This window comes from Falco punctatus (genome assembly GCF_963210335.1).
Source record: "Falco punctatus genome assembly, chromosome: 15".
Lineage (NCBI taxonomy): Eukaryota > Metazoa > Chordata > Aves > Falconiformes > Falconidae > Falco > Falco punctatus.
The window spans coordinates 22,007,610-22,031,775 of record NC_137595.1 but is presented as its reverse complement, the minus strand read 5'-3'; the positions used below and the strand labels follow the sequence as shown (position 1 = coordinate 22,031,775).

The following is a 24,166-nucleotide window of genomic DNA, read 5'->3' as shown; positions in this document are numbered from 1 at the left end:
CTATCAGTGTGGGAAGAAATCCTGTCCTGGACTAGCAGGAGGTGTTTTGAGGTGGGATCATTGTGTATCGCTAGTGGGAAAGCACTGCCCCATACACCTTTTACTGCTTCTTTGTGGAGCAAGAGGACTTTCTGCAGAAGCAGGTTCAGGGCTGGTTCCCTCTTCAGGCAGCTTTGACATGAGCTGGGTGCATCCCTCTGGAGTGAGAGAAGATGAAAAGGTTTTGGGTTTTGGTTTTTTTTTAAATTAAAAAAAGTCTTATCTGTCTACCTCCTTCCTAGTGGAGAATTTGTACGTGCAGGGGGAAGGTGGCTGCACTCAGCATGGTGCATTCACTGGGGTGGCTCTGAGTGGTTGGGCTCTACCTGTGGTCACTGGTATTTCACAGGTTGGAATAGGCAAAGTTGTTTCTCTTCCAAGGACTGTGGGAGTGGGGGGGATTTGCCTTGGTTTGACACACTGAGATGACGTGCTGGTAAGTGCCTGGTCTTGCATTCCTCAGGGGCTGGCTTATCAAGGTGCAGACAAATCCCTGCTTTTATTTCAGGTTTTGTTTGCTGGGGGAAGCTGTGATTTTGTTCCACTTCTGAAATACCTTCATTAGTCTGGTGCTGAGATTTGGGTCTAATTTTACCCAGATAGTGAAAACAGACTATTTAAAGAGGTGGTTTAAGCCTTGAATTTTTCTGCTTCTTATATTAGCAAAGAATATGGAATATTACCAGGGTAACCAAATAACCAGACAGCAGATTTGAAGTTACTAGCAGCACACAACAGCAGAGAGCAGTGTGTGGCTCACAGGGAGAGCAGTGCCTGCTGCAGCCTTCTGTCATGCATGCAGGAGGAAGACTGAGCTGTATCAGGGTGATCAAAGACTGACAATGAGCTGACAGTGTGATGTGGCCGTAAAAAAGCAAGGTATGATCCAAGGATGTATTAGAGAATGAATTTCCAGTAGAGATTAATGCCGCTGTACCAGACAGTGGTGCAACCTCACTTGGATTAGAGTAGATTGTTTGGTTGCCAATATTCAACAAAAATGTATTCAGCCTGAACAGGGACAAGGACAGCCAGGGGAGTGCAGGATCTGTCTGTGAAGGGTAAGCTGCAGAGTGCCTTGTCTAGCCTGGCAATGTGGTGGCTGAGCAGGAGCATAGCTGCTCTCTACAAGTGCTCTGAGGATGAAGACCTGCTGAGCAGAACTGCTTAAGATGAAAGAACGAGTAGGTATTGGACAATCACAGCAAAATATGGGCTCTTAGTTAGAAGGCAGTCTCTGATCATCAGGCAGGAGTGTGGTGGTGGAGCAGCCTCCCTTAGGGTGGCACAGGGGTAAAAGCCCAGGAGGGCAGAGGCTCAAGAGCAGAGATCCCTCCAGGTGCAGTCGTGGCAGCTGAGGGTGTGTTTGGGACCCTTCCAGTGCAGCCTTGCCACAAAGCTGTTGAAAGCAGTTAGTGGCTGCAGGCTTTTAGCTGGCCATGGCTTATTGATAATTAATGAAAATGAGCACCTGGGTCTGATCATGTGCCTTAACTTTTTTCGTACGTGTGCAGCTCAACCTCTTTTTCCTCACTTTGATTCCTGCCCGTGTCCTAAAATTGCATTTGCTAAAACATCAAGAAAATGGGAACCTGCCCTCAGACTCATATATAGTCCTAATGTCTAAGTCTTTAGAAGGTTTTTCCAACTTCTATTGAGTCAAGAGACATCAAAGCCTCCAGAAGAGGAGCAAATCTGGCTTCAACATGTACCCCAGGTAGTGGTACCTGTTGTTGTACCTGTTGCAGGGCTCTAGTCCATGTTTTACCAACATGGTAAATTATGTGGTGTTAACTCATATTGCTGGGTTTCCATGGCAACCTTTCACTAATTAATGCCACAGTAGCGAGGGAAAAAAATCTGTCCTTAATGATGAATTAATTTGACAAGATTATTGTGGTAAGAGTTCTGAATAGACACTCTGAAGGTGTATAGTGGGGATGTGAGCACACTCATTGCTTATAAGGAGAGTAACTGGGAAAAAGAGTAATATGTCTACATTATTCTGACCTTGTGGCATTCAAACTGAAATCTTTCTCACAATTTGGAAAGGGTTTGCAGTTCAGAAGGAAAAAAAATAATCCTGAAAAATGTCTAAGAGCATAACTCAAATGGTTATGCTTTTTTGTTCCTTTTTTTTTTTCTTTTTGTAAGACATTGTAACTCATTTTTTTGGTGTTTAAGAGCTTGAATAAAAGCTAGCTGAATTTAAGAAGTTAAATACTTGAAAGATTCAGAAAATTCACATTAAAAATGACATTATTTTATGTCAGGAAAAAACCCAGTTCCTCGTGATTTTTCCCAAATTTCAAACCCCTCTGCTCTTTCTTGCTCTAATTCCCCCAGCAGTGTGTGTGGGAAATCAGCTGTTAAGAGATGGGCCCAAATGAAACCATAGATCGAGCCTGTTGTTTTGAAATTCAAAAAAGAACAAAATGCAGCCTCACAGCGTGGTCCTGACCGCTGAAGCAGTGGCCTTAGAAGCACATTAGCAAAAGTAAATCAGGAGTGAGAAAAACAGCAACTTTCTGATGTGTGTTGGATGGAGGTGAGTCATGAATGTGCATTCCCATCAGTGGTGGCAATTAAACTCCTTTAGTACTTTGTGCACAAGGCAATGGGTTAAGTCACAGTGTCCTGGCTAAATTCTTACTTGGATAATTATATTTAGCCTTCCTGAATCGTCCCCTCCTGCAGTTTTAATTAGACAGAGCTGTGGCTTACGAACTTCTGCATTGCATGGACCACAACCTAATAGGGAGTTTGGTAGAGACTTGTCATCCTACCAGTGATCTTGTGACTGCCTCCCATCCTGTTGTGACTGCAACAATTACTCGGAAGAGTAGTGTTAGGAAAATAATGAGTGTATTTTAGCTGCTGTTTAATGAGATTTCACTTTCGGAAGTGAGGGCACCATGCTGCTAACCAGCTCTTTGCAAAACTGCTGGCAAGCACCCTGTGAATCTGCTGTACCCCTGGCCAGAGCCTGCAAACTGGCAGGGTCTTGAGTTTGCTGGATTGTACCTCCCAGGGTCCTGCAGGGCTAGGAGAGCACTTAAAAGTTGTCATAGTGGCTGTGTTGTTGAGGAATGGAGCAGAGAAGTAGAAGGTTTTGCAGTCTTTCTGCTTTTGGTCTCTGTGACTGCTTGGGAGCAGCCCTGGGATGGAGGTGGGTGCGAGGTCTGGAGGATTTGTCTGCTGTGTGGTACTGCTGGGCTTGTCGTCTGCCCAGCCCCATCCAAACACTGCAGCCTTCATCCCCCAAGAGGTTCTGGGGTCTCTGACTGCTGCTACTTGGAGGTTTTAAACCATCTACAGCTGGGGAACGCATTTCTTTTCTCCCTGTGGCCAGCAGCAGCAAGGGTTGTGCGGAGCACGTGGCTTCAGGGCAAAGCAGTTTTCTCACAGGAGCCAGCACAGCCAGGGCTGTCGGCAGGAGCACTTGGGGTGTCACTCAGCTAGTGGGGTTATCAGCGGCTGTAGGTTTCAGGGAAATTGCAGCTTTGGCTGCTGTGGAGCATACCTGTGGCTGGAGAGCAGGGGACTGAGCAGGGACAGTGGCCAGAGTGCCATGGGATCCTGCCATCCTAAAAAGCCTTGCCCCTCATTTTGCAGAAGGGCAGACAGGGCAAAAGTTGATAAGAGATTCTCTCATGAGATTTCAGCCTCTCCTGATCCCTGGCAGTGGCTGGGCACTGGAAAGTGGTGCCTTTCTTGGTGACAAATGTATGCTTCCCTGGAAAAACTGTCCTAACATATCTTTGCACAGATGACAACATGCACAGGTCTCTGCTTGGTACCACGGGTCCCCCAAGCCCATGCACAGCTGTGCCAACAGCTTTGCATGAGTGCGTGAGCTTCTTGAAAATGTGTTCCCAGTGTCCAGAGCTTGCAGAAAAGTAAGCACATTTGTTTTCTCTTTACATGATTACCCCTGTGAAACAGGCGTGTTGCATCAAGGAACACCTTCCTTTCCCCCTGGATAGCTACTGCTATCTGAGAACAAACATGGCAAAACCTGGTACCAACACACAATCTGTGTTTTAATTCCCCCAGGTCAATTTAAGTGCAAAAAATATTCACAGTTCCCCCTCTAACACTGAGTGACCCAAGAGGAAGGGCCTGGGGGGCTTTATACAGTGTAAACAATGCTGTAAGTTGTCACTAGTGAGAGTGCAGACACCTTTATTGAGATTTTCTGTAGTATTTATATATATTCTTATCTAATTAAGGCTGTTCTGGGCACTGAAATGACCTGCTTCGAAACCTTCACAGATCTCCTCTGGACTTAATTGGCTGCTGACTTGAGTTGTTAAAAGTTGCTTGAGAGGCTGAACTTCCAAGGATTATAAATAACAATGGAGATGGGATTATTTCTGCCTTTTTAAGGAGGGAAAGAGAATGTGTCTGAGTACCTGCATACATTTTAGGACAAGTAAGTTCTCAGAAGAGTGCAAAAGGAGAGGCTGCATGCACAAAAAGTCACAGTCCCTTCAGCACAGCAAGGCAGAAGAATTTGAGGGAGTTACTGTGGCAAATTGCCTTGAGCTTTTGACAGCACCATGTTATCTCCAGCACGGAGGCTGGGGCTGCTGTGGAAGAGGTGTGGGTCTGCAGGATGGTGGCCTCTCCACTGCCGTTGCAGTGAAGCAGACCTTGCACTGGGGCATCAGTGGCATGTGCTGGCATCAGAGGAGTGAGACTGCCTGCCTTGCTCACTGTGCTGCAGCTTAAATGGGAAGAACGTTTGGGTTTTCCAAAATGAGACTTATTTGAGAGCAGATCTGGAGAACTAGTCACTCTGAGACTGTTTTCTTACGTGAACAAATATTGCTGGTCTGACAGCGCTGCTGTTGTGCTGTAACAACACTATCCTCCTCCTGTCACAGCCCAGTTAATGGCAGTACCTCTGCAACAGAGATGGTATGAAGTATGTATGGGCCCACTGTAAACATCAGGGGTGGTTTTGGTCCTTGCCTTACATCACCAAGGAGACTTGCAGTGGTCTAGCCGTGGACTGCAAAGTCATAAAAGAGCCTGTCAGTATGCTTAGCCCATCGCACGGTTGCTCTCACCTGGGCACAGCTGCTGGCACTGTTGGGCTGTGTCCACAGTCTCCTTCTGTGAATCTTGCATTTGAGAAACTTCTTCTGGGTAGTCACCCACACCCAAAGCTCTTCGTGGTCTGGAGAGGTTCAGGTCTCCTACCTGTCGTAGAGGTGACAGCAGTGAGGCTTTCTTCCATCCTACCAGGCTCTTCGGCTGTAGCTGCACACGTGCACTGCTGTGCTTGTGCTTGGCCGCCTGTGCTGCCCTCCTGCCCTTCCTGGGCTGCTACAGCTCTTGTGCTGCTTCCTCCTTTTGGATTAAGTTATTTATTTTTTGTTCAAAGGCTTCCTTGTCTTGTAGATCCTTTGTTTTAAATCGTTTGTTGGTGTTTTCATTTTAGATAGTTAAAATGGAGCCTTTCTCCACTTCAGACTTCTAGCTCTACCCATTATACATAAATAATACCTCTCTTGGAACTATTTAAATTGTGTTAGCACAGTCTCTGAAATGGTAGTTTAGCTGAGCTTTTAACAGGTTTAATCTCTTTCTGGGTATTAATCCTTCCAGAACCTCTGATAAAATTTGTTGCTTTTCTCTGAATCCCTCCCACACTGTCAATATCTGTCTGAAATGAGTTGCTTTGTGCAGAATAAGCCATGGGAGGAGGGGCTGTTACAGTGTTTTACAGATCTTGCTCTCATTTCAGTGTATTTCAAACTCCTCTCTGATTTCCTGCCACTGTTGCTCCTGTGATTCCTTGCCCTGTGAGCATCTGTCCCATTGAATATGGGTTTGGAATGGGTTTGCCTCCTGTTTATTAGCTTTATTTCTCAGTTCTCAGATATACTTGCAAGGTTTTCCTGTTTGATATCATCAGAGAACGTTAGTGAATAATACCACCTCTTGTACATTGCAATGAAGATGTAAAGTACATGTACCAAAGACGGCAGCAGATGTTGGGTCCCATTTCTAGTTTCTTGCACTTGTTTTTTCTTGCTTTTCACTACATCACAGGATCCCTAAACCTGTGTGACAGCAAACTCAATCTGTGATCCAGGTTATCAAAGACTGCAACTGAACTGGAGGGGAAATTAGCTTTTTTTTCAATTGTGTTACTGTAGAAGTGACATACTCTCCTATGAGGCAGTAGCAGACTTTGGGCAGCCTCTTCTATCAAGTATCAGGTCTGAAAAAAACAGGAATTGAGCTGTGAAACCATCCAGCACACCTTTGAGATTTCTGACCTTCTCTAGAGTTGGGTTTGAACCAGCCATCTCCTGCTCAATTCGTTAGTGTCTCAGCCTGAATGTAATGTCCTGCGTTGGTACTGTTAGTGTTTGGGCTCCCACCAGTCAAGGTGCTTCATGGGCAAGGAAACAGCAAAGTCCCTTGACTGTGGAGCTGATGAGAGAGAACCTCTGTCTCTGTTCAGCTGAACCACATCCTCAGAGCCAAACCCCTCTGAGCTGGAGCTGAACGTTGTCTCTAAGTGTCTCCTTGTTCAAATATAAACCCAAGGAAAAATCCCTCCATGGTTTTGAGATGTCCAGGTTACCCCTGATTCCACCTATGATGAAGGAAATAGCAAGGAGAAGGGTTTTTTTTTTCCTTCTGTGTTTGCTGTGCCACATGCACTGTTGCACATTGCATCCCTTGGCCATGTGTATTGTGACTATGGTCAAATTTCTCTGCTGTATCAGCTCTTTTCCATACTTCTTCCCTTTGGATACACTTCCTGGATGTTCCAGCTCTGCGGTTTTGAATGAAGGCTGCTAGCATCTCAAGCAATGCTGGCCATAAAAAATAATGTGAAAATTTCTGAGAGTAGGATATTATTATTTCTATGCCGGTGCTATAGGAGAGAAAAGCAATGAGATGTGAGGTGTGCAGTAGAAATGGAAACCTGTGTGAGAGAGATCACATTACATCTTTCCCGTTTCTTTTTCTCTGAGTGGACCATAAAACAGAAACAAATCAGGCAGTTGGAGCTCCTGTCCATTTTCATAGGGCTTGTTTAAATGAGGATTTACTTAGACTAAAAGCTCCTTGGAGCCACTTAATTCTTCTAGGTGGAGTACATATCTAGGCCAGTAGTAAAAATTCCTTAGCAGATGTCTTCAGGAGGATACTCACCAAGTATTTTCCCAAAGATAACATCTTGGATGCCTTCAAAAGTCAGTATTGATTCTTAATTATACTAGATTAGATAGTGTGGACAGGGCTTGGCATAGCATTTTTTAAAGCCTTGGGAATATTTGGAAGTTGCTCCAGTGATGAAAAGAGAAAATAAATGGTCTGCAGAGCAGTGAGGGGTACACACTCTTGTTTTCAGCAGTTAGTCGAAATAGCTCTAGCTGAAGTTTTTTATTGACTATCAATCAATGTTACCTCGTGTGGCACTGTTCATGGCACAAAGCCTCTGAATTCCATGAGTAGATCCCAGAGCCCTTGTAGCTGGTGCCTGTATGTTTACATTTTGCCTCTGTTTGCTCACCACCTTTCTAGGAGCGGTGTCACTGCAGTTGGCATAGGTTTAGGCAACACATCTTTCCTATCTGTACTCATCATTTCCCATCACCTTTATCACTTTGCCAGGCTCACATGAGCATGATGCAATTGGTGTGAGCTGCCCACCATGCACTATGGCCGGGAGAATTCATGCTCAATCATGACAGTTCCATTTGGGCAAGTTTCAGTCTAAATCCGAGTCGAGCTGTCATGGTGCACCCTCAGAACTGTCTGTACCTGTGTGTAGCAACCTCCCTGGACTGACACTCATATTTTACACTAGTTTTGCTCTAAAAATTTTCCCCTAAAAATGGAAAGCAGCGCTGAAATTGGGTGAGACATCAGACACTGGGGTTTATATATTCCTTGAAGGAAGAACCCAAGCCTCGACGAACATAGGCTCACAGGTGTTCCCATTGGCTTTAGTGTCACTATTCACTTGGGTAAGGACAGAGCCTTACAGCACAAACGAGGCTGACTGTGCTCAGCAGAAAGTTAGGCAGGATAGTATTACAGGGAAATAAGAAAAGTTTAGATTGCTTTGAAGATCTGCATTGAGAAATTGCTTTTCTTCCGAGTATGATCCTAGGTGTCTCATCTTCCTGTGCTCTTGAATACCATTTCTGAACTCTGAAGCCAGAGCAGTCCTTGCATTTAACATGCTCCTTCGAGTACAAACCATGACCGTAAGTGCTCAGCCCATGGGTTGAGGGTTATCTGACTGCTATAAATGACTGCATTTCTAATGGTTATCCTAAGCACGCAAGGAAGAGAGTCCAGCCCAGGCAGGAGCTCTGTGTGTGGAGCTAGGGAGGACCGGCGCAAGCAATGCCCTGTGATTTTCCTGCAAAGCAATGAGGGCTCACTCCAGGCCTCTCCAGGTCAATGACATGGCACAGGCCAGGGAAAGGAAAGATCTTCCGTACCAGCAAAGCCCACGCATCCAGGGATTAGCTTCACATGAGTTGTACTGCTGCCGGTTCTTCTGGGGTGAATCATGTCCAGTACAAGTTGGATGTTTTCCACCCAGAGGCTGGTATGTATTTTTTATACACTCCATTTGCCTTTCCCCTCAGATTTGAGAGTTGACTTTTTTTTTAAGTGTAGGTGTTTTAGAAGTAACATTTTGGTTCACCTTTAGAGTTACTGTTTGACTTCTTTGTTGTAACATGTCCTGATTAATGATTAATTGCAAAGGACGTGTTCTGACTCCAGCCTGTGTCCTGGGGTGCTTGTCGCAGCAATGATGCACTAGGTGATTATTCACTACCCTTAACCTGACAGCTGTATTTCTTTCTTTGACTGGTTAATGACCTTGACCAGTTACACGTGCATTTGTGTAGATGTGTGTGGTTGTAGGGCGTTGGGGATGTGCAAATTTTCCTTCTACTTGCATGACCTTCATTTTACCTAAGTAAGGAAAAGGAACTGTTCCATGAACAGATGGAGCGTTATTTCTAGAGGTAGGTGAATAATGCAGAAATTTATTCATTTAAAACCCCTTCAGACAACTCAGATGTTTGCCTTAAGATAGTGTTGCAAATCCTAGTGCAAATATCTGCTCACATGAATGTTCAATCCAGCTATCTTGAAAATTGTGTGTGAATGCAATAGTCATCCCGTCCAGGAACAGAATAGTGCTAGGTGACTTAATTGATCCATTAAGGAAATTAGGAATAATCACTCTTTTAAGCAGTAGTTACAAAACAGATAGTTTGGAATCAGTGCATAGCCAAGTCAGACTAAAAAAGCTTGTCAAATTGTAGCAGGTAAAAATAATAATATGAAACCCAGTCTGTTCATGGATAGTTCACCAAGGAGGAAAGGCTGCTAAAATCAGCAAACGTTTGCTGCAAATAGTTTGCTTGGCTCTTGTTGTTCCTTAATGAATCAAATCTATTAGGCAGGGAAAACATCACATTGTCTTGAAAAACAAATCATATTTGGATGCCTCTTTCCATGCATTTGGACCCATTTTAACATGAACACACTAATTATGCTGTGGAGATGATTTTGTTATGGCAGAAATGAAAGCAAGTTTGCAGCTATAACTATTCAGCCATGAAGGGCTGGAATAGGTATATGGGGAGAGATGCCTTTTAATTCCATTGCATTTCTTTTTAATATTTGTATCCCTTTACTTCACATACAGCTTCAGAAAACGTTTCTGTTCTCTTGGGTGCAGAGGCAAAGGGCCTGGCTTTTAGGTCTCTGCAGCCTCAAAACTGCCATTTGTGTCAGAGGGACTTTGCCATCAACCAGTTTGAAGAATCCCGTCCATGGCCTAATTTGTACACAGATGGTAACAGGCTCACAAAATCCCAGTCTTCATGACATGCTTTCTGATGCACAGGGAACTGTATGAGTCATATTGCTCCAGCTATGGTCTTTTTGGATGGAAATTATACTTTTAGATATATACTGTGATTACATACAGCGGTGATGGGCTCATTTGAAGGAGCTGGAATGTAAGCCATTAAGTTGAGTGGCTGCCATTATGTACTGTGTTTGCCAACATGGAATAGACAATGATATTTCATCTGTGACAACTTTGCCCTCTAGACTTTGAATAGAATTATCTCGGTGTGTAACCATTTTCTTCAGCACCATCCAGGTTACAATTTTGTTATCCTAGACAGCAAATGTGGCCTTTTATGAATCAGATAGGATGGACAGACTGGGACAAGATTTGCACGTGTCTTGTGCAATGTGACCTGGAGAGAGGGGAAAGGGACAGTTATACAGTAAGTGAGGTGACACCGGTTTGGCATGGTGGAGCCAACTGCACATCACACCTTACTCTCCGCTGTGCTTTGGCAGCAGCATTTTGCACAACCTAAAATAAGAAACATCATGGCAATGCCTTGACTCACTCTTAACAGGTGCTTGGGCAAAGCTCTGGGGGTTTCGTAGCTCCTGCCGTGACTGAGCTGCACAGGAGTTTGGGTGCAGTGCAGGGCACTGTAGGCTTGTGTGGCTGCAAGGCAGCCGCCAAGGTGGGAGATGGGCAGTGAGGTGGTGCAGGAGCGTGCTGGTGCTTGCAGCTGCTCTCTCACTGTGCGCAGAGATAGCTGCTGTCTCCCAGAGCAGCCCAGGAGGCTGTGGTGGTAACTGGTGTTTCAGAATGGGTGGTGGTGACTTGAAACAAGATTCAATATTACGGGCTTTCCACCCTTTTTAATTGGAAGCTGAGAAGCGTAGATCCAAGCTGCAGTTCCAGTTCAGGGAGAGGCTTGTGGCAAGTGTCTGCTTGGAATTACTCCTGTTAAAGAGGATGTTTTGGCTGTGGCAGTTTTCCATAAAATCTGAGAAGCCATCAGAGAGTGCCTTTCATTCATTCCTAACCTGAAGTGAGGAAAGCAGCTTAGAGGTGGAAGGCTGCATATCCCCTTGCTGATCTGGCCAATCCGTGTAATAGGCTTACAGGGTCCGATGACAATCTGCAAGAGTTACGCGCATTTAACTAGCATCAATTTATTACCTTAACTGACAAGACAGCCTTTTACATCCAGGATTGTCTGTTGAGCTTTTAGTAGGAAAAAAACTATGATAATGCAAAGTCCATTAGATGGGAATGAGAGTATCGTGCCAGATACCTTTGTTCCCTTGGTTTCAACAATGAGGTATCAAGTATGTGCTGTGATATACACCCCACTGTGCCACCCCTCTTCCTTCCAGTGCCCTGCATGCTACTTCCCCAAAAGCAGTGGTCACAGCAGGTTTTGCACTATGTTAAATGCTTTCAAGATCTGAGTGATAAAGTGCATATAGCAAGACATTCCTGGGCTGCGGAGGCTAGGCCAAGCCAGGGTGCTGTGCCAGCCCTGGGCACCACAGGCTGCAAGCTCAGGGCTTCGAGAGCCAAAGGATACCACAGGCTTTGGCTCAACAAGCGGCTCAAGGAGGGAAGCTGTTTTACATTGCTTACTTTGAAGTCCTGCCTGTTTGCCCTCTCAGGAGTTGACACAGATGGAAGGTGAGATGTAAATGCAAGATGTGGTTGCTATAACGACTTGAGCACTGTGCTGAGTCTGTTGTGCTGTGTTATTGATTGCATGCTTGGGGTGGTGGCGAACGGAGGCTGGTCCCCTGGGTGTTTCCTTTGAGCTCAGGATGCCTCTCACTGGTTTTTGGTCCAGGTGCTGTAATGCTGAAAGATTTGAGGAAGACTTGTGGTTTTGCTGGAATAATCTCTTGAAGATCATTATGTAGGGGTTTGTCTGGCCATTTCTTCTTCTGGGTGCTCATCCTAGTTTTTCCTCTTGCTGCCTGAGACAGAAGCAGTGGAATTTTCACTGCATGGCTCTTGGTTTGCACCAGAGCAGCTGGACAGGCTCTGCTTTCCACTGGCTTGGCTGGCAGTCAGCCAGCTGAGCCAGGGCTGTCACTGCCCCTGCAAAGTCACCCGAAGCCAGGGGTGGTTCCTGGGGGTCATGTGTTGTTTCTCCAGCCTTTGCCTACTTTGTGCTAGCATTTAATTAGACTTTTCTGAAAGCTTAGTGTCTGCAAAACAATGTGTAGATGGTATTCCCCTCTTTGTGCTCATCTGCCAGTATGCCAGTCCTTGACTGTATCAGATGTGAGCTGCAGTGACTTACGCTAAGAAATCAAGAGGTCATAACAGCAAATAAGGAGCCCGAGCGGTGAGTGTAATCAGTGTAATACATTTGTCTGGACTTTAATCCAGCCTGGGCACTGATTTGCACAAGCAACAGACACCACTTCCCAAATTCTCATCAGTTACTAAAAATACCTCTCTCTCTTCTTTTTATTTTTTTTTTTAATGATATCTTGGCCTCGTACTACAACACTGATACGTGAGAATTATGCATTATGAAGCCTGTTGCTGAAGATGTGTTTTAATACGTTGTGGTCTAATGCGACATAATCCAGGCATCTGCTATGTTTTTAAAAGGTGTTTTAAAACACATTGCAGTGATTGATAACACGAAGGGGCTCGTGCTGTGTGCTCCTTGTACTTGGCCATCCAGGAGTAATATTTCTGTTTTGTATTAACAGCCCTGCATTTGAATTAGTTTCCTTTCGTGGTTTTTAGACCCTGGCCAACTGTGTCAGCTTTTATAGGACAAAGTATCTACTTATGCTTTCATTAGTTCTGATCTGTCACTTTATTTATTTCACTATGAATGCCTGATTCTAGGTGAGTGAAGCTGCTACACTCAGTAGTCCTGGTGCATATGCCTGTGCGTGCGCAGCTGTGCGCCTATGTGCCATTGCCCGCTGCTAAGCAGAGCTGGGATGGCTTAGCTGTGTGTCACCAGCTTTGTGGTGGCTGGTGCCCGTTCTCCTGCAGCTTCAGGGGTAAAGCCTCCACGTCTGGGATGAACAGATCTGTCTGCTGCTGTGTTGTGTTGAATAATGCAATCCACTGGGACTAATTTCTGTCATTTGCTCCTTAATACCTTTTTGCTTTGGAAACTCCCATGCCCCAGAGTAACAGGTGATGTACATCTTAAAATAAATAAACTCTAAACCATCAAGCGCTCTTGCCCTCCTCAGAGCAAAAGTCTTCTCTCCCTGCGAAAACCATTCAGTTGTTCAGAGGAACTCAGTTTGCCTACAGTCAGCCAGTCTGCGCTGTGGGAGAGAAGACTTTTGCTTTGCAATTTCAGTAAGAACAAGCTTCTTGGGTAAAATGAATCTAGATTTGGCATTCCTGACATTTCCAGTCAAGTCTTGGTTATCCATGAACGGGCTGTGAGGTTACGGATTAGCTACACCATGGGCATAGGGATGCTCAGGGTGATCTCGGTGCAGCTGAGTGCTCTATGCTGTACCTCCTCGCAGGTTCCCTTAGCTCAGGGCTCAGTGCTCCACAGCAGCCTCTTGCCCTTCACTGTACATTCTCAGAGCCTAATTTATATATATTTTGTAATATCCATTTTGCTTATCTGCGTTATTCTGCACCTTGGGTAATTGAGAGATAACTGTATCTGTCTTCCTGAGTCCTGCAGTGGTCTGTACGAAATGCTTCGATGTTATCTGGCACAATGTTTGCTGCCGCAGCGAGCAGCAGGGCTGGGCTGATGCTTTATTAACACTGGCAACATTGCTTGGTAATCCTGACTGCTTCCCCCACCCGTACAGTGTACTGCAGGCTCAGCCCAGTATGATTAAACTGGGCATAAATCAAAGCACAACTTTGGCCCACCGACCACAGGGTTTCCAGTACAGCTCTAGGTGTTTGAGGTAGTTACGGCCTTCATTGAGGAATGTGAGGAGTCCCTTCTGGGGTCAGAAAACTGGCATTTGTGCAGATATTTTAGGTTTAGAACTTGAAGAGTGTTTAGCCATTTGTTCCCATGCACTGTAACGAGGGATCCCTGCTGACAGCCTGGCTTGGCCCCAGGTCAGTGAGGCGCTGTGGGCTGCTCTGCTGTGTTTGACGGAAGGTGCTGTTTTCCCTGGAGCAGTTGAAACTTTTGAGTCCCAGAACCAATCTCATAATTTATCTGAGTTAAAAGATTATGGTTAGTGGTTATTTTTAATTACTCTATGTGAAAGATACGTCATCAGGCAAGGGGAGGCTTAATGTGCCCAGTTCGCAAAAGGGATTGGAAAGCAATTATGGTGACATACGCACCATCAAAGTGGAGGGCTCACTGGTGCTCCAGAGCCAATTAAAAACTGCACGGGCAATGCTAGTCCTTTTCCTCATTCACTCTCAGCTCTCCAGTTACTGTATGCAGCTCTGTGTTGCAGCTGTTAATAGGAATGGACAATAACCATAATAAGATGGACAATAAGACTAATACCGTACCCTGGAGTCTCCTATTGTACCCTGTATGAGGCCAAGTGATTTCATGTGTGCCAGGTGATACCTTTTCAAGAAAATTGAAACCAATGGAAAATACAATAACCCAGAACCTTTAAGTCTGTACTGATTCTCCACCTTTAGATAGAGACATAAAGCTTCCAACCAAGTGTGACAGTCTTTCCAGAATATGGGGCTATCAGAGGCTCTCTCACTCCAATCAGCCTCTTTCAGCTGAAATCCAGCCATTGGTTAAATTCATCAAAGGGCTTGAAAGCAGAAAGGGAAATTCTTTGCCTCGTGCTTAACCTTTGTGTGATTGCACCTCTTCAGAGAATAAGCAAATCAAGTGGAAATGCCCTCCCATTTGTTTTATGAATGAGCCGTGTGGCAAATTCACTGTGATTTGGCTTTATTCAGTTTGTATAATTTCTGATGAGAGGTTTAAAAATAAATACACAATCAAAGGGACTATGGGGAGATTATACGTAAAGAACAAAAGTACAACATGATGGGGTGGGGTGACATTTCCTTGTACACTTCCTTTTTGTCTGCTCCATCAACTGAGTGAACCTGTCCTAGCTGTGAAAACCAGTGACACACTGGACTGAAACGTGGGCTGCAGCTGGTGTTGTCTGTGCAGCTCAGGTGAGCACCCCATCACACTGCGCCCGTGCTCGTGCCGTATACGTGGTTTTCATGGGGGAGACATATGAGTGGATCTCAGCAGAGCTTTGAATGCCTCCTTGGGAAATCTTTAAGGTGACGGCATTGCTGTTAACAGCCCCATCAATCTGCGTTGTAAGCGTTACTGCTTGTGAAGGAGCAATGCAATTAAAACACTAGAGGGTAAGGCAGTGTGAGGTGCTTTTCTTCTGGGAACACGGGCAGCAAAATGGTATTCTTATTTGGCTGGAGGTTTGCAGATCGTTTATGTCTCCTGTTCTGCTGGGGCTCCTTTGAGCATTGATTTCTTTATTCTGAATGCCAGCTCTCTGTATATTCTTGTTTTAAGATGTTTTGGCTGCTGCCATTATGGAAGGGCCCGTTGAATACAGTGGGAAATGCTATTGTTATTTTACAGTGCTTTTATGTTGTCTAAATAAAGGGCATGTCTGTACAAGAACAATTTGAACAAATGGCATAGTCTCACCACGTTTCTCCATCTCCCTTTCACAGCCTGCTCCCTATTCCTGCTTTCCCGCTGCTGTGGAGGAGTACGTAGTTTATGTAATGCTGATTTGAAAGGGAACTTCCCAGAGCTTTTTTTTTTTTTTTTTCCTATTACAACTCTGTTGATGTATTAATAAATGATCTAATAGAGAAATATTTCCCTGCCTTCAGATTATTCGTATTACCCAGGGGCCATGGTCCTAGAAACTTTGTAGGTACTTAGAATTTTCTAAGGAGATGGGTGATACATGATAGATTTCTTTGGGGTTTTTTGGGAAGGTGACTCTTCATTAAGTTAGTTTTTGACTAGTGAGAAACTCTGTGCTGGAAATTAGATGCTGAATCTTGTGGGCTAACTAACAATGATGGTTTATCCCTGGAAGAGGTATGGACAGGTAATAGTGGTTTGTGTGGCCTACCCTCAAACTAAAGCACCCCTGAAAACAGAAACTGCTATTTGGTGCCTACTTCAGTCTCCAGGGACCAGTAAGTCCCCAATTTCTTTTTGAAATTAGCCCATAAGAAGTAAGTGTTGATTAACTGGGACTACTTAGCAAAATTCTGCAATAATGACTGATTTCACTGAAACACGTTTCATGCTCGGCTGCCTCACTGCGGGCAGTTGGGGAGAAGGAGCAGATGTTAGCCTCCAACTGTGCTTCTGGGCTTTGGAAGTGAGCAAAGTCAGGGAGAATGCACCAGATACATTGGAGGCAGAGGCTCACCCATTCCCCAAACTGTTCTTCCAAGAGGCCCCATCTTGTAGAGCTGGAGCCAAGTCCCTTTGCAGCGATACAGCAGGTTCATGGGTGGTAGATTTAAAGCCTGCAGTAGCCTGGGACAAGTTGTGAACCTTGGTTTAGAGGTCACTTTCTGAAATGTAGTTTAGAAAAACATCCTAGGTGGTGATCCTGAGCTTTTTTGGTCAGGATGTGCTATAGATACAGACTGCAAGATAGGATGTGACAAGGTGTGTGGGACCTGCTGCTGCAGGAGGGTCTTTCACGGCTTCTCCCTTCCCTTTCCTCTCCTTCAGGTCATGCAGGTTTGCTCCAGACTTGCTTTAGTAGTGGGGTCAGGCAGAGTGATTCTACCACATCATGTAACAGGGTGTTGTTCCTGTTAATCCTTCTCTTAATTTTCCTGCTTACTTTGATGGGAAGAGTTACTTTATCTTGATAGCAGTGACACAAAGCAATAGCCAAAAAAACCAAAAAGTAAAACAATTTGCAAATTCCAGAGCTGAAGTACCACTTTTGAGCTCTTACATTCCTTGGGATCTCCCCCTGTGGCATTAATGACAGTCCTTCCCCTTTGGCTGAGGTCTTTGGAAAGTGCAAGGAAAGGAGACAGTCAGGATCATTTGTCATACGGGTATTTCTGAGCTTTCCCAACACTGCTGAGGACAGTCACAGCTAGGTGAGCTCAGCACAGGTTTTGCAACAATGTACCACAGCTCCTTTGCTGTGCTACAGCCTTCAGCATCTCTGCCATGGCATGCCACAGTGTGCCAGCATCAGGAGCTCTCAGCTGGCACGCGCTGGTGGTACTGCATCCCAGAGGTCATGACTTGCAGAGTCCTCTGAAACCCTTTTTTATTGTTTGTTGTTGTCATTTTATTTTGGCAGCAGCTCTAATGTAATTCAGTATTTCCAGTGGCCATGTTCCATCCTGGAAATAACACCAGACTAGAAGAGAAAGGAAAATACACACAGACCTTGAGTAGGAATATTTTTTCCCCACTAACTTTACTTGCTATTGTGAAAGCATTCACCTGCTTTACATGAGCGTTAGTAGCGTCTTACAAGAAGCATCTTTAGAGTGACGGTTTGTGACTGAATTATTGGAGGTTTACAGAGTGCTTTGGAAACCTGTGATGAAAATCCCTGGAAAGGCTGATGCGTGCGCTCCTGGCAATACACTGATAATGCCCCATGTTCTTAGTGTGTGTTCCAGAAATGTCAGCTGTGCATATAATTAGAGAGAACATTGTCTTTTTTCCCTTTTTCGTTTCCTCATTAAGTTAATTTATTTCTGGCGCTGGGACATAGAAGTGACCCCTCATCTCTCTGTTCTGGGACTTACCTTTGGCCATGACCAGGTGTTTACTAGGAGGTGAAGAAGGATCCATGATGAACAGTGACTCTGGTCCCTAGACCATGCACAACATCCCAGTGGTTAATCCAGTCTTCTGCCTACTGGTTTTTTGGTTGTTTTTTTTTCTTCACCCCAGACAGAAAGTGGTTGGCAGTGCTCTGAAGTCTCTGTAAAACACTAAAAATTATTCTCAGGTCTGCTGTTAAGAAGTGCTCTTGGGCATTTCTCCTGCATTGATGTTAGATGGTGAAAGTGTTGGGGAACTTTTCTCTTTGGGCTCTTCAGTTTGAGCAACCAATGGCAAGAATGATTGATTTTAATGGGAGCTAGGACTTTCACCTTGAATACAAGCAGTATTCAGGGTATGTCAAAACCAAATGTACATAGAATTATTATCACCTATTGCATTTCTTCTAGCCGCCTCTCTCTTCTTATGAGTAGAATACTTTTCCCAAATATCTATGTTCTTGTTATTATAAATTTAAAGACTGAGATTTTGTGAATTCTTCCGGTAGGCACGGAGAACATGATTTTATTTACAGCAGCCTTCACATACTGAGAAACTGCTGTATCTGGGAGAGTATGATTTAATATTTGGCTATTCCTATTGTGATTATTATTGTTAAATCTAGTTCTTTGTTACCCTTTTTAGTGATGGCCAAATTGTGGATGGGATGAACATAAAACATTGGAAGTGTAAACTTCTGCATCACCCAATTAAGCACAAAGTAATAGTAATTTCTAGGGCATGATTCACCTCACTCGAAGGTAGGCAACTGAAATTGCTGAGATGAATCACACTCCAGATGTGTCTCTTTCTCTTCACTGCTTATAAAGGAGTCCAGATGACTCTTAGATGCTGTGTGGTAGACATCTAAAATCATGGGAGATAAGTCTCTTTTGAGGTCTTTGGTGGAGTATGTGTGACCACAGTGCTAAGACCCAGATTTGAAACCAATAGACGTGAACTTTCTGCAGTAAAGAGCTCCTGTGTTGAATTCTCAGAAAATAATATTTTATCCTGACCTTTCTCTAGTTTATCATCTCTTGCTGCTGCAGATGTCAGATTCTGTCTCTGTAACCCTGCCCTGAAAGAGTCAGACAGCTCCACAGATGCAGCAAGATGTCTTGCAAAATAAATTAAACTGGATCTTTTAATTTTAGACTCTGATGTTCTCTCAGTGGGCCCAGCATGTGTGATGGCAGGAACTTGAATTCTGCCATCCTGCTACCGCCCTTATTTCACAGGCTGAACTGTATTTGTATTTGGGAAGGCCAGGGCTTGCTTGCAGGCTTGCTGGCATATGGATCCCTTTCTTGGGCTAAGGACACGGACCAGGGGCTGGAAAGGACCAGCTAAAGGGCCCTTTTTTCTGTCTCCTGGCACTACAATGTGAAAACCAAGAATTTACAGCCTTTCTCCTTGAGTATCAAGAATTACTTTGCAAAGCCACCTCAGCTCCTGACATCCACTGAAAGCACCTTCCAGAACTCTGCATTAACAACAGAAAAAGGCCAGGCACCCCCCTCTGCTTTTCTGGCCCTCGGCAAGTCCCTGTCAGCCCTTGCCGTAGTCAGGCCATGCTCCTTGGAGCTGGGTTTTTGTGCCTCAGGCTCGGAAATGCACTTTTGCAAAGTAGGCTAGGAGGCTCTATAACACAATCCCTCTGAAGTTTGGTTTCAGTGATGTTTCTGTGGCAGTTTGTGCCTAGAACTGCCTGTGTGTGAAGTGACAGCAAAGTCTATGTCAGCTGAAGCAGAAAAGGATGAAACACGGCTTTTGCGTAATAGCTCTGTTCCTGGTTCATCATCAGTGATAAATGGACTAAAATACCCAATGGCATTAGCAAAAGGAGCGTGTCAGGCCAACCTGTTTTATTTTTTTACAAGAAAACTGTTTTTCTACACAAGGAGAATGTACTCTACCTCATTTATTTAGATAAGCTAAATGTAAGATCACCATGAGCCACTGGTGGGAGGTAGCCATGGGAAAAGGGGGGAAATGTTATGTATTAGTGCAAGATTTCTGTGACACTGCAGTACTTCATGCTGTTTCAAAATCTCTGATAAGGTCTCTTTGGGAATAGTATTTACAGTTCTGGTCATCTTCGTTCAAGAAAGATGCAGGCAAAATATCTAGGTGCCTAAAAGAGGTAGTGAAATGCTCAGGGAGAGGAAGAGCCATCTGCTGGAGAGCCAGGCTGAGAGAGCAGAGCTTGGTTAACCGGGGAAACCACAGGCCGAACGTTGTCCATAAATACAGCAAAGCGAAATACCAGCGAAGGAGAAGAGCTTGGTCCTGGCAGAACAGACAGCTGTTGACTGGTCTTGAGTATATTGAGGGGGTTTTCTTCAGCTGTGAAGTCTTCATTCCTTCCAGATCCCTCTTGGGCTTCTTTGTGGTTTGAACTGATTCGTATTTAGGAAAGCGTCTAGACACCTTCATTTAAAGCATCGCAAGGTTTTGTGAGGAAGACCTGAAACATATCACTATGTGCATTCATATTGATGATATTAATAGCTGAGCATTCAGCTGTTGTACTGGAATTGGAAATCAATTTTTATAACTGTTATTTTTCCTGATGTGGCTACCCTACTTTGCTAAATGAGAGCCTGGAACTGGGGTGAACTGAGGGACCTACACCATCTGACTTCAGCTGCCACTGGTTTGGATGGGATCCTCTGGTGCCCAGCTCCTTGCAGCTCTGTACCAAAAGCCCAAACGTGAGATAAACCCACACTAATACAGTAGGTGGCCTCTGTGATGAGTTCAGCACATCAATTAGGTCCATTGCGCAACTCCTCAATGAGAGCTTGTTATTAACCCGTTTCTTTCTTTTCAGTCTACTATCAGGTGATCTTGAGGCTCGCATTTAGAAGTCCCCTATATAATGTATGAAGAAGCAATGTTTCTTTTACAGCTGGTTTTGAATTAGAAAAGACATTTTGTCAAAATGGAAGTAGAAAGAACATTCTTTTACTTTACTGCAGGAAGAAGAGAGGTCCACTGACTAGATACATCTTGGCTTTGTGGATGAAAGGCACCGAGTGTCATGTTAGGCTTTCTTAGATCTTGCTGTTTTATGTAAAATTGACTAATAATTGAAGAGCTGAAACTGCAGTTGTAATTGTCACAAAACTAAGGAACTCGATTTCTTAAAGGAAAGTCAGTTCAAGGAAAACTGTAAATCAGGTCTTTTAATCTGTTGACCAACTTGCCTGTAGGGACGTGAATGTTCTTGTATGTTTATGCTGAGAACCCTGCAGCAGTGCTAGAAGGTTTCCTGCTAGATTGTACTGTGCAGGTAGTTATTAGCAAGTATTTTGGTAAGCCAAACTTATAAAAGAGCCGTTAGAGCTCTCTAACCATTCCCAGTGCTTCTACACTTGCATAACCGCTGCAGCGGTTTATTTTCTTTATGCCTTGTATTGCTTGCCTAAATTGAAAGGGTATCTGTGGCTGTTAAAGTCTTGCCATGTGGAAGGTCTGTAATGGTTGCAGCACTGAGCTCTTTGTGAGCTGAAACTCTGGTTTGGAGGCAAGCCCAAGTACATATTCAGTGTGTCTCAGCAGAATTAATGAACAAGGTTCAAGATGGCTCTGACAAGCTAATAAGCATATGCGTGAAGTCTGTATTTGCTAGGGCAGTTCTTACTGTTCACTGCAGAATTCCTAAAGTGGACAAAACATAAACACAATTTCTTATTCTGTTAAAAAATGCATGATTTTCATTCTGAGGAGCAGTGGGTGTCCCAGTCATGGATGGATGATTTGGCTTGTGGATACACAGGCATTAGTGTTTGGATGAGTCCTTCCTGCAGGCATTAAGTAGGAGTTTTATATGTATAAAACTAGGTGGCTCTCAATGAAAATGAGAACCGGTTGGGTACTTCCCATGGGGCTGGCCTGGCTCTAAGGTGACCGTGGAGGAACATTCAGTAGGTCCTGTCAGACACAAGTCTGGCCTCAGTCCAGTTTCTAGTGGGCAGGTATCTGCCCCTTGAAGACTGTCACAGCAGCTGGTGCCGGCAGGTTCCCTGCGGGCAGTGGGGTGTGCATGTGCTGTGGGGCTGGGCTGTGCTCCAGGTCAGCGGGGTGCCACGCTGCCCTTCTTGTCTGCTGTGTAGTTTGAAGAGTTCAAAGCAATGGGTGGCAGTACATCACCAGCACTCTGTAAATACAGAACTTCCAGTTTAAAATAATAATAAAACCCCCATGTTCTTCTAAATATGTTTGCAAACTTTGCTTGGATTTGCATGGAAATCTTTCTGAGCCTCGAGCTGACACTTGATCCTTTAACTGAGCAAACTTGCTCTGAAATGAAAATTCCTTTGCAGGACACCGTCGTTTGGTTTAACCATTTTTGGGAACTCCCAGCTATACATCATGCTAATGGAACTGTACCTGAAAGCCATGTACCTTGACAGACCTGCATGCTTATGAGTAGGGTGTGGTGGTGGCAGTGAGAGGGGAGGTGCTGCTTTCCCTGATGCAGAGGGCCAGACCTGAGAGGCACCGAACATCCGCACGTGGTGCCTGTGCGGCATGGTTAGGAGCAGGGTGGCAGCCTGCGGGAACGGTCACGGGCTGTACTACGTCATGGGAGGGTGAAGTTGTTACGGATTGGAATGGAGGGAAATTGTTTTACTTTGGCTGAGCGCTTCTTTCTGTGCTGCTGCTGTGCATGTGCTTGCATGGGGGAGGTGAGCTTTTATTGACTGCTGTTTTTCTGTTTTCAAAGCTGATCAGTGGTGGTTCTATTGTAAGTGCTGAGGCAGTATGGGATCACGTCACCATGGCCAACCGGGAGTTGGCGTTTAAAGCAGGAGACGTTATCAAGGTCCTGGATGCTTCCAACAAGGACTGGTGGTGGGGTCAGATCGATGATGAAGAAGGATGGTTTCCCGCCAGCTTCGTGAGGGTGAGTGACTTTCTTCTTTTTAGTGCTACAATGAATCACTGCTGAGGCTGCTCAGAAGGATCAATGAACTGAACTGGTTACTGTGTTTGTTATTGATGCTTATTTCCAGTGTGTCTGTTTTCTGTCTGAAAAATGGGGAGCAAAGGTTCAAAAGAAATGAGAGTGGGCTAGAGGGAGGCTGGGATAGGTGCCGGCTCTCTTTTTATACTGTTGGGGTAGGGAGTGGCCTTTGCTGTGTATCTGCTGCGGCCTCTCTCCTTAAGCAGTTCTTCTTTGGAAAACCAGGTAAGTATTATGTGGGCTACGAGTAGGTGGTTTGGTGGGGCCTAAAACTTCATGCCAGCTACAAGTGACCCACATTTGGATGAGCTTTCTGGTCTGTGTGTAGCAAAAGGAGGTGTCAGCCTTCCCCTTTCCCAAAGCAGTGCTGTGTTTTGACTCTTCAGTAGTTTTAGATATAAAATTACTTTGCTAATTAGTTTGTGACCAGCTCTAGTTATTTTTTTTAATGAGACAAGGAACCATTTTACTTGTCTCTTTTTCTTCTGAAGCAGGTTTTGCTGCACGCAACCATCTCCAGTGGTGATCTGGCCTTTTACAAATAAGAAGAATGTAAGCACTTAATTTTTTTGCTCTGTATACGTTAAAAAAGCAAAAGGACAAGAAGATGCCCTTTTTGCTATTGTCAGATCCTGCCACGTTATTTGGGCGCTCTCAAGCCTTCCTCAGGGAGTCGAGATGTTGGCTTTGACCTTGCGCACTTCTCTCCTTTCTGTGCAGGATTCGATAGGTGGGATCAGAGATTTAATTCCTGTAGAAGCTTAGGGGATATGGTTCAAAAAATGAAGATTTCTTTTGCCTTGCAGAATTGTGTGAAAGATGACTTTCCTCTGAGCCTTCCAGGCAGTTTGACAGGCTCGGTAGTGTCAAGGGGAAGACTGTTCTCTCTGAAATGCACACTGAAGACCATGCCGCATCCCAAGGAGATGCCAGGCTTGCTTTAGTTCTCTGCCTGTCTTACCCTCCCTATTCTGGGCAACGGTGCATCATCAGCATGCCTGTTTGATTACATCACTTCAACAGGGAAATAGCCATATGGATTAGGAAAACTGGGTTCAAATATATGCCCTGGTGTTTCCTAGTGATGCATAATGACCACCGACGAGGGAACCCAGACCTTTGCTTGCTTCTGCCTCCCTGGTTCACAGTTCTTTTTTCCCTTTTGGTACTCATGATGCAGCTCTTATGTCTCTCCTAGGTTTGACCAGTGCTAAGAGCAAGCGATCACTGACTGGAACTGGAGTGTGGGCTGCCTCTGAGAAAAAGTTTATGCTGTTACTCTGGCCCAGAATAACAAAAAGTTGGTATTTTGTTGAATAGGACACAGTGAGTCTGACCTCACAGCCAGTGGAGGTAACAAGCCTGGAAAACAGATTTTTATCAGTTGTGATCAAGATTATAGTCTTACTGCAGAAAATGCTCTCACCTGTGTGTCTAGCACATCTCATCTGTGTTGCCTGCTGGAAAGGCTGAATTAGAAAAAGTTGTCTGTCTCAGTATTTTTGCTTGATTTAGAGACTGAAATATTCTGGGCCAATTTAAC

The 24,166-nt window shown here is 44.6% G+C and overlaps 1 protein-coding gene across 12 annotated transcripts in view; it reads left to right on the top strand.

Moving 5' to 3' along the window:
- Positions 1-24,166, top strand: part of ARHGEF9 (Cdc42 guanine nucleotide exchange factor 9) — a 236,819-nt gene that overhangs the window by 145,863 nt on the left and 66,790 nt on the right. For 10 of the 12 annotated variants that reach the window (XM_080366128.1, XM_080366132.1, XM_080366133.1 and 7 more), the window contains one exon: positions 22,384-22,563. In XM_080366128.1, the coding sequence (XP_080222254.1) occupies positions 22,384-22,563 (180 nt within the window). The other 2 variants (XM_080366134.1, XM_080366129.1) reach the window with 2 other exon arrangements.